A 10,806-nucleotide genomic window follows, 5' to 3' on the forward strand; every position below is an offset into this window, starting at 1 on the left:
TGCAAGGCATTTCTGAAAAGTTCAAATACTAATAGGTGTTTTCTGTGGGATTTGAAGCATGTTTGGAGTCTTAACACTGATTTTGAAATCAGGCTTCTGTTTACAGCTGCTATTTCAGATGAGTACGTTGAATAATTTTTTCTTTGAAGGTGGTAATTTTTGTCAATTTGTGGTAGGGTATTTTTCTCCCTCCTGTGTCTTTTTTGTAACTTTTCTTCCATAGTACTTGTAATTTTTCCTGGAGTATCAGTATACATCTGGGTGCTATCTCGAGCATTTTCATAGATGTTGGAAAACTAGCCAACATTTGTGCAGCCATCTATACAGAGAGAAGAGAATTTGTACTTTATTGCTGGTTTCATTGTGTCTTTTCTGTTTGGTTTTTTTGTTTGCCTGGTGTTTTCACTTTGCAGCAAAGATAAATACTGTTTGGGGGGATTTTGTTTTCTGAAATTCAAGTAGTTTCAGGTTCTAAAACAACTTCCTAGTATGACCTTACCAAATTAACTAAATCTTCAATTCAGTAGTGCCCTTGTAAAACATTCTGCAATTTCAGTTAGCAAGCCCTGAAAAAACTTCAGTTGTTACTTGAATTACAACCTCTTTTCTTTTGCTTATAAGCCATAAGGATGAGTTTACTATTATTCCTGTGTTGGTCGGAGCACTGAGTGAGTCAAAAGAGCAGGAATTTGGAAAACTCTTCAGTAAATACCTGGCTGACCCTAGTAACCTCTTTGTGGTTTCTTCTGACTTTTGCCATTGGGGTAAGTTTCACATCTCTTCATTATAACAGTATGATGAATATTTTGTAGCGATTTTCAAATACTGCATTTTATTAAACATTGAACGTTTTAACTTCCTGTAAATGTATCTTTGAAACTTAAATGCCTTTGTAAAGCTAAAAAAGGATTTTTTTAAAAAATCTGGAACAATAGATGAAAAATACTAATGTGGTAATGTGTTTTCAGTGTAGTGGAGGAAATAAATGGTACAGGTGTTTGGGTTTATATGCATCTCTTTACTGTTGCAGTGAAGTAAGTGTCTGAAGTTTCTTGCTCTTTTTACTCTTCTTTTAAGCACCTCAAAGCAATTTGCAAAACTAATTAGCTAAAAATTCACTGGACATGGCAATATCCCTCTGATGGAAATAAGTTTTGTACGTTTTGCTGCTGGGTAAGATAGCAGATGGAATATTTATGCCAATTCACCAGAGCTATCCCAGTTCATCTTGGTGGCAGAGCTATAAAGACTCCAGAAGCCTTGACTTCTGTCCTGCTTTAACACTGTATTTTTCTTCTAAGTGTGATAATAGCTGGAAAAGGGACTGCTTCAGAAAGATACGTTTTATGTTACACAACAGACCTTCTTCCCTTTTTTCATTGTCATCTTTGGTCAACTTACGTAATTAAGTGCATATTTTACTTGTCTTTGAATTGTGGAATAGGTGGAGGTATGTAAGAATGACCTGGGTTCTGTTGTGGCTAACGAACCATCTAGAACTGTTCACTGAATTACCATGAACTTTTTCTTTTAACCGTCATTTACTGTGGGTATTGTTGTGCAAGCAGAAGTAGCCTGACTCCAGGGTTGACTTTGTCAAGAGGGATAGCGAAACGAAATGTTGCTTTACTTTTTTAACTTTTAGAATTGGATTCCAAGGCAATAACAGGCAATTAATAAGCAATACTGCAGCGTCAGTTCTACATAGTAGGATTTTCTTTAGGAATATAGCTGCCTATCATGTATTTTTTGCATCGCTTCTGGGCTGCTACTTTGATGATTGCCCTAGAATTTCCTCAGTGGAGCTAAAAAGTATAAAATAAATGAAGATTACGACTTTAAAATATTATAATTTCAATAATGTAGTAAGTACTAGGGAGTGTTTTAGCTACGATTTTTCCCTTTTTTATTTTATACATGATTTTTGTTTCAAGGTCAGAGGTTCCGTTACAGTTACTATGATGAATCCCAAGGAGAAATTTATAGATCCATTGAGCACCTAGATAAAATGGTAAGTTTTCAGATTTGGTGGAACTAACTAACAAATTTCTCCTGTACATTACATTTCTTTGAACACTTAGCAATCTCTCTAACAAAATATTATAGATTAGCTATTTTATTGAATGTATACTTTCCTTTGTTTACCACGATAAGAACGTAGCTGTTGTTTTTAGCTAGTATCTTCCATTTTACTGACTGCGCACCATATATTGTGGGTATAATCTAGTAAGCGTAATTTATGAGAGTAAATGCATGTTCACCTACCTGAAATGCCCTAGTGTAATGTAATTCCTGTCCACATACCCTCTTGTGTTTTTGAGAAGCTGCAAGAGTTATGAGTTGAGTACTGGGGTAGTTCAGGCTTGATAGCTGTGATACCTGCATATCAAAAGACCATTGTGATTATGCTAATGGTTTCAGCAACAATCTTTTTGAGGAGGAAAGGCTGTAGGGAACTGTGCTGGCCCGGAAGGCGAAAGTCATAGTTTCCTTGGGAATAGGCTTCCCCCCACCCCTTGCTCTGTAGCAGGTGATGGGGAAAGGCAGTAGACCATACCTCATTCTGGGTTTGGCAGACGGCTGAAAGGAGAGCTAAATACGTAAAGATCGTGATGCCAATTATGTTGCATTTTCTTTGCAGTCACAGGAGCCAAGGGTTTATTTTTAAATGAGAAAAACCCTGCATTAACGTTCGAGACTATACTTAAGGCACAGAATAGAAGTAACTGTTCTGGAAATACGTAACCTTAAGATTTGTTTTAAAACTGTTTGGATCATTTATGTAACTTCTGTAAAACCTGTTAGAAGAGAGAACTGTTGTTCAGGGCATGTTAATTTTTTTCCTTGTCTTGAAGGAATAAATCCTATCTGCTGGAGGGATATCTGGAGTTGTTTGCTTTGCGTATCCATATTAACCTCTTTGTTTTTCCACTATTCATCGCTGGAATGGAAACAGTAAATAATTTGCCTTCATTCTATTTATCCCATTTTTATTAATTCTTGTTGTCAGTTGAGAGGTTTCTCTATAAAGACAAGTGTTTCTGCAGGTCAGAGTGTTTTTGCAGGAGAGCAGATTAAGGTGCACTAGCAAACATTAGTTTCCCCCTGTTAATTTCTGTGGTGAAAGCTTGTAGAAAGACTGGACTTTGGCATTTAATTACTTTTAGCTGAATACATTGCTGCACCAAGTCTTTCTTTTGATAGTTATTCAGCCAAAAGGATATGACATTTGCTGTAGCATTGAAAACGTCTGCTGTGCAATGACTGTGAAAATACTGGTTTTCAGTCTTAACTGGAAAACTAAACATGCCGCATAGTGGTATACTGCAGTTATTTTTTGTCTGTTTATAATGGTTCTATATGTGAACACATGACTCTGTGTTCAAACTCTGTACAGAGGAGGCTTTGCTTTCGGTGAATTTCAGAAATTTCTTTTTAGCAGTATTGTGGGTACACTTGGGATGCTATCTACAATGCCACGAAGATCTCCCTGTCATGTTTCTCCAGCTTTTGGAAGGAGTTTGTTCAATTTTGTATGCCCCATTCAGTTACTTCATGTTTCCTTAGATAAGCATTGAATTTTTTTCATTTGGCATGCTTAAGGAACTTGTATTGTAACCACTAGGCCTCTCCACAGAGAAAACAGCATTAAGATAGAGACAAAACCATACTAAAACCATCAGAGATTTTAACCTCTGCTATTACTGGCTAATAATTTTATTGGACCTATCTAGGAAAGCAGTCGGCTGACTACTTGGTAAGCAGGAAGGTATTCTGGGTTAAGATGAAATTACTTTTCCTTAGAAATGCCCTTGTGGGAGGACAATAATCTCTTCCTTATTTAGAATGGACCTTAAGTACAAGTGCGTGATGACTTTCCTGGCTGGTGCCTAAACCACGCTGAAGGCTTTGGGCATTGAAATTTTACGAACTTGGTAATCACTGTAAGAAATTTTATTTGCTGTGATTTTAAGTTAGAGCCCCTAGACTCCAGCATTAAAAAAAATAATACAGAGTAGTAAGTCTTTCTGGGCAGACATGGGCTTCTCCATGGCAACCCATGGTGTGACCGCTGTTACCTTGGGGGTACCACAGCGCACCTTCTGAGGTGATGGAGAAAGGAGTAAACAGCCCCATGCTTCACGGGGGTACCTTGGGGAAGAACCCTCAAATGAAGAGTTGTAATTAAGCAACTGACATGCAATAATTTGTTTGTATATCATGACCCGATGCCTATTATCTTTGTAAATAGAAGTGGGGGAGTATGCTTTAAGACGTTGTTGAGGAGCAATTATTTTTTGATTATGGCTAGCCAGAAAATGCAGACTGCTCGCTTCAATCTTCACTGCCAGATTGCTCATTTTATATCTATTTATGAAAACTTAGGCCTCACTGGAGTCCACAAGCGGATTCTGTTACCCTGAAGGCTGACAGGGGAGGCTAACGCAGGTGCTGAGCAGAGCGGTGCAGGAGCAGCCTGCGGCCGTTGTGCCGGAGCTGTGCACAGCACGGGTGGCTTCTGAGCTGCTGGGTTCTGGTGGCTTCTGCGGTGCCACTGCAGTGTGCCAGCACCTTCCACAGTGCTGCAGCCTGGGAAGGCTTCTTAGCTTGGGTGTAATGCAAGACTGACACTCTGCCTGGGTGCCCAGCTCTCTGCTCTGCTGTGCCCAACCAGTAATTTTCCTGTTGTTTTTTTTTTATCTTCTAGTCTGAGTGACTCACACATGCAAGATGGTTGAACTGGCTAGTGCTAAGACCAAGTTTGTTTCATCTTCCCTTAAGTATGCTACTAGTTATTTTTTTTTTTGCTAAGACCAAGTTTGTTTCATCTTCCCTTAAGTATGCTACTAGTTTTTTTTTTTTTAAGCGTGAAGAAGCAGCTGAAGTAACTGATTGCAAACTTAAACTTGACCAGCTGAAGGATTATTGGAGTATAGTATAAAATAAGCCTGTGGATTGTGGTTTGGGTGTTTGGTTTTTGTTTTGGTTGGGGTTTTTTTGTAAGCTTGTAGATACTTGATCCTATAGGATATGATATTTAAGAATGTAACTGCTTTTAATCATATTGAGTGCACTGTGCTAGGATATCGTAGATGCCATTTACAGTGTCTGGTTAACTGAGATATGCAATTTCTGTGTTGTGCCATAATAACCATGTGATAAACTGCAGAACTGTGTGATGTTTGCATTTTTATCATGTGGGTTTTGTCGTGTATTTTAACCCTGTTCTAAACCATGCCTGGCTGAGTTATTTTGAATACTGAAAATTATTAGCCTAACACTTCTGCTTTTTAGAAAAATAAAACACAACCTGACAAAAATGTTTCCTTTGTTCCTCAATGCCATTTTAGACTGAGAAACAAGCTTGGTAGTCTTTGCTCCTCTGCCACAACGATTTTTAAATCCCAAAGATTGAAAAGTTCAGTACAGCTGAATGCTTATAGGATATGTGTTAATACCCATTTCCTATGGATTTTCTCCAATCTGTGATGTATGGAGCTCTGTTAGCATTTGCTGGGATGAACTGCATAGCTCTAAATATTTTGCAGTGCTGAACTGTGCATTGAAATAAGCTTACTAGGCATTCTGATAAATCCACGTCCATTCATCTGAGACAAATGCTCAAATGCCTCTGCCCAGTATGTTCCAGTGACTTATAGCTACGGGTCTTTCAACTGAGCAGCCATTTTCATTTTTTAAAGTCATGAAAGGGTTTACAAATGGATAAAATACATTCTCACAAGCTGTTCAGTATCTGAGTAAGTTCCTTATGCATGTTTAGTTTCACTTGAGTATATAGTTAAGTTTGGTTCTGCTCTCTTTAGCTGTGTATTAACATGTACAATGTACAAGTAAATGGATGGTTCAGAGATGTGCCGCTTAAACTTTAGAAATGCAATGGTATCTGTGCAATCACTGCTAGTTAGAGAATAGCTACCTTTATTTTTTGGCACTCATTTAGGTTCTGTAGATCTGGAGTGAATAACAGCTGTAATTACCAGCCAGGGGTCCAACCATCGTCTCAGTGACCCTGGAAAAACTAAGCTCTTGCCAGCAATTGGTCAGCATAGTTTGGTTTTATTTTTCCATTAAATTTATCTCTTTCTGAATTCATTTTATGTCTGTTTTTATTTAAAAGTACACAGAGGTGGTGGTTATGGTTGTCATTTTATAATCCTCCCTGTCTCTCCTGGGAACAGCTCCTCGTTGTAAGCTGTGATCCAGGCTGAATAATTAGCGTATCTCCCAGATCAGCCAACACCCTGGCAGAGTACTTAAGAGGTTTCATTCTTGAGGTGGAGACTACAGACAGACTGGCTGCTTCCTGCATCGTGATTTCTCCTTTATCACCCACCCTTTCCCAAAAGCATGGGAAGGGCTGGGACAATTGCAGAAACCTCAGGAGAAACTCTCTCCCTTTCTGCTATCAACCTCCCATTGTTGCCATGCGAAGTCTATGGTTATTTCCAGTCTTTAAGGAAAGCCTTTTGTTTCATCAGCTACATATAAGAAGCACAGCTATGTGTCTTGCTGAATTACTGTCTGGAGCTCGTTTACCTGGTGAAGGGTATTAATCATTTTCAGAGGAAGGAAACCTACAGGAGGAGGATGGAGTCCAATACAGGCAAAATGGCAAAACCCATGATAAACCCCAGACAGTAATTGATTTAGACTTGCTTTAAAGTACTCTGATTGTATTAGATCTGCTCCGTGGGGTGGGGTAAGAGTAGGCTGTATCTGGAGTTGTAGGGTTCTTTTTGCTTTTAAGAACGCAAATGTTTGTATACGTGGAAGGTTTTGTTTTCCATACATGTGGTGGTTTTCATAGTGTGACTCCATGGGATCATGGGTCTCGCTGTAGATGGAGAAAGGATGTATATAAGTGACTGCCTCGTGTGAAGTGGAAGCGTCACCTCCTGGCTCTGTACGTCGTTCCTGTCGTGCACCGACTTTCTAGTGCTTTAGGGATGTTCTGTTTATGCTCTGAGCAGATGGCCAGTTGTTGTGGTTTAACCAGGACACTAGTCTGTGCCCAGGTCAACTGCCTTGCATGCCTGATGTGTCAGGGATACGTTACACTCGCTGCGTGCTTGAATTGCATGTGTATATCGATGATTTGTCAAGCCGTTCTGGACATGCAGGCAAATGCTCAGCCCTGAGTTCTGTTATCAGGGAGAGGAGATGGAGGCAAGATTTCGTCCTGCTTTGCCCTTGTAGTAAATTTGTCTGGTTATTGCTGTACAAAATTCTGTGGAAGTAGGGCACCCTTGGAGGTGGGGATCAGCTAGTCTACGGGAGGAGCTTCTTTAAGATGAGCTTCTCCGGTATCTGCAAAGACAGCTTCACAGATCTGTGGATCACTGACAGCTTTGGAAGAGCTCCTGCACTTTTAGTTTGGCAAGGGACGGCAGCAAGGTGACTACAAGCTAGAGCTCACGTGCCGAGATTCCCTTGATACCCTTGATACAAAGTAGAGGTTTTTTACTCCTGCAGTATTGTGTTGTCATAAATAGGTGATGTATAAGTACCTGCTTATGAATGTGAGAAGTAATCATTGCTATCGATTCTTTTTCAGGGTATGAGCATTATAGAGCAGCTAGATCCTGTATCTTTTAGCAATTACTTGAAGAAATACCATAATACAATATGTGGAAGACATCCTATTGGCGTATTATTAAATGTAAGTAACTTCGGATTCGTGGAAAATTTTAGCAAAATGCTGAGATTTGTTTTAAACGCTGTATTGCTGGAGTATTCCTTAGTTCTGAAATGGCAAGTCTTGAATTAATTTATTTTTCCAAGTGTTCTCAGTTTGGTCTCCAATTTCCATGTCCTGCATATAGACAAATGTAAGCTCTTACAGGGGCTGAGCATTTTCAGTTCCCCAAGGGAGATGAGGTACCATGTTCCTTTTGAATGTCAGTGAAATAGAATCACTCACTTTCTCTTGGCCCTAAATAAACAAAGAAATAAACCCATCTCCCTGAAGAAGTGTGTACTTAGTCTTTTGAGTCAGTACTTACAAACACGCCTGTATTTTTTCTGTATTGCTGTTAGCTAGCTATTGAGTGCCATGTGATGTCTGGCAGCGCTTTTGAGTTTTGCAAATATGATGAGAGATTGCCTCTGTAAGTATTAGTGCAGTGCACCGTTAACTCATAAATTAATGGCAATTAGCGCTCAGATTAACGGGTACTTTCTAGTTACTGTATTCTGCTTTGGCGATGCAGTGCAGACATAAACCTGGCTTAACTTAGTTGTTTAAATTGGGTCGCAGCTGCTTTACAGCACTACTGGAGTGCTGCAGATCTGTCATACTGCTTGAGCGAATCTCATTGCATTTTCACTGTAATTCAAATCTGAAGCAGGAAGCGTGCTAACCTTTTTAAAAGGGAAAACTTCAGTCACTGGAAACGTAGTCTGTATGGAGAACAGATAGGGGAACCTTTGAAAGTGGGGTCTATAAAAGTTTGTATGAGCAGTGTCAATATGGGGGATGCATGCAGCAAAATTCATGTGACAAATCTGCAAAAATATCCAACTCTTAACCCCAGATAACGATTATTCTTGTGAATCCGAGCTGAATTCTGCTTAGTCACTTTTGCCAGTTGTCACACTTTAAATAATCGTGGTACGTTCTTTTTCGTTAATGGAAGAAATACAAACTAAAAAGTGTTAATAGGGTTGGCTTTTTTCCTTTTACATCTGTGTGTCTGCATGAATCCCCTCTGGAACCGAAAGCATTGTTTGTAAAGGATCTGTTTCGAAAGGTTACTGAGTATTGCTTTGCAGAACTGCATGAATGTACATAGTGCAGTGGGGGGAGCGTCAGTGAATGAAACGGCACAGAAATGGGTTAGGTCCACACATCACTCGGAGGTGCTTATATTATTGTGAGACATGGTGCAAGGACACCCGGGGAGAGGGCAGAGGAGTGAGATGTAGAAAATGTCATAATTTCATTGATACCTTTTTTAAACAGCTTTTTTTTTTTTTTTTTTTTTTTTTTTCTCCCTTCTCTCTCTTCAGGCTATCAATGAGCTCCAGAAGAATGGAATGAATATGAGCTTTTCATTTTTGAATTATGCTCAGTCAAGCCAGTGTCGAAACTGGCAAGACAGCTCAGTGAGTTACGCAGCTGGAGCACTTATGGTCCACTGAACCGCTGAACGCTCAGGGATGGCACCTGCACACACGCTGTATACGGGGTCCCAGCCTAGCCCTTACAAAGATACAGTCCCTGGTCTTTGGGTATACTGAAACCTCAAACTAATAGAACTCTCTTCTTTTCTAGTAGGTGTAGTCCTTCCTTAGTTTCAACTCATTTAAAAAAAAAAATGCTTTCTTGTTTAGGACAATGGAAGGAAGGCTGGTATCAAAACATTTTGTGATTATTTTTTTTTTTTTTAAAAAAAAAGATAATGGCTATGAAGGCATGGTGGCAGACAGTCCTTACAAATACAACATGTAAAGCATTTACCATATCCTAAATTTGCACTCTTTGCAGACCTGTGCACATGTACTCAGCTTTCAGAATAGTTTTGCAAGTTGTAAACGGAAAAAGGGGTGGAAGCTTTTTAATAAAAGAAAAAAAAAAGGAAAACAACGCATTTATAAATGATCCTGTATTAGAATATAATAAAACTCCAGTATAGTCAGTTACTACCCGTGATGTACAACAGATATCTTCTATTTTAGTTGCTAATAAAGGGCTACACAAACCAAAATAGTCTGATTTAAACTTATTGCTTTGTGTTCTGTATGTGGCTGCTTGTCATTAACATCCTTTTATCCTCAGTTCTTATGCTTAAGAATTCAGCCATTCTGTAAAATACTTCAGAATGTATTTTATACTCAACATCTGTTACGAGTACTTAATTTACAGATTTTTTTTTTAATCTTAAACCTGCACTATGAGTTCAGCTGTGCAAAAGAATTTTAAAAACCTTTTGTATATTCTAATTCTTTTTATTTTACAATTCTCTATATAGTAGTATCTTTTAGTATGTGGTACAAATTTGTATCAGAAATACACTTTTAATGATTTTTATGCTCAATTGTATTATTGAAGTGAAATAGATGCAGTATTTTTGTTTGAAATGAGTTAAAATTGAAAACAAGCCGTAGCTTGAAAATTATAATTCTGAGAGTATCTATCAAGCATTCATAGGCCACAGAAGCCATACAGTGCTAAGCGCAAGCAATTATTCCTCAAAGGTTTAATTGGGAGGGGAAGGTAAGGCATTTTTTGTTTTTATTTTTTATTCTTGACTGTGGGTAAAATTGTTTCATGTTCTTTAAACATCATCACATCTTAAGAGTTCTTGAATCTTCTTTAGCCAAAATAATGGTGTAATTATTTGAGTTATCATTCCTGGAGACTTCCTTTTGTTCTAATAAGAAATGCAAAGTAGGATGGCAGTACTGGCTCATTATCTAAATGGAGATTTCATTCCCTGGTATTTCACCTGCTGTCAAGCAACCTCCTGGTACATTCAGCTTTTGAGAGTGGCAGAGGGGAATTTCTGAATTCAATTTAGATTATCTTTGAAAGTTGTGGGGACTGCTGTGTGCGAAGTCTTCACCTGGAAGCATACCAGGGATCTTGTTTATTCCTATTAAAATGCCCTTTTGCAAGCAGGCAGTGCTTGCACCACTTCTGTTTTCCTTCTCGCAGTTGGCCACCGCTTTAACGATAGCAGGTGAATGCTCCATTTACAAAATGAACTACTTTGCAGAGGTTCCGAATCCATCCCAAATGCCAAACTCCTTTGCATGTCTGTTCTTTTAGTTGCCTTATTGCTC

The 10,806-nt window shown here is 38.8% G+C and overlaps 1 protein-coding gene across 1 annotated transcript in view; it reads left to right on the forward strand.

The window, feature by feature from the left end:
* The window catches only part of MEMO1 (mediator of cell motility 1), a 28,279-nt gene extending 18,551 nt beyond the window's left edge, over positions 1–9,728 (forward strand). Inside the window, exons 6-9 of the mRNA XM_056357522.1 lie at positions 622–764; positions 1,935–2,011; positions 7,577–7,681; positions 9,031–9,728. Coding sequence (XP_056213497.1) covers positions 622–764; positions 1,935–2,011; positions 7,577–7,681; positions 9,031–9,162 — 457 coding nt within the window. The 3' untranslated portion in view covers positions 9,163–9,728. The remainder of the gene's footprint in view (positions 1–621; positions 765–1,934; positions 2,012–7,576; positions 7,682–9,030) is intronic.
* The last annotated feature ends 1,078 nt before the right edge of the window (positions 9,729–10,806 follow it).

Source organism: Falco biarmicus, chromosome 12 (assembly GCF_023638135.1).
Source record: "Falco biarmicus isolate bFalBia1 chromosome 12, bFalBia1.pri, whole genome shotgun sequence".
Taxonomy (NCBI): Eukaryota; Metazoa; Chordata; class Aves; order Falconiformes; family Falconidae; genus Falco; species Falco biarmicus.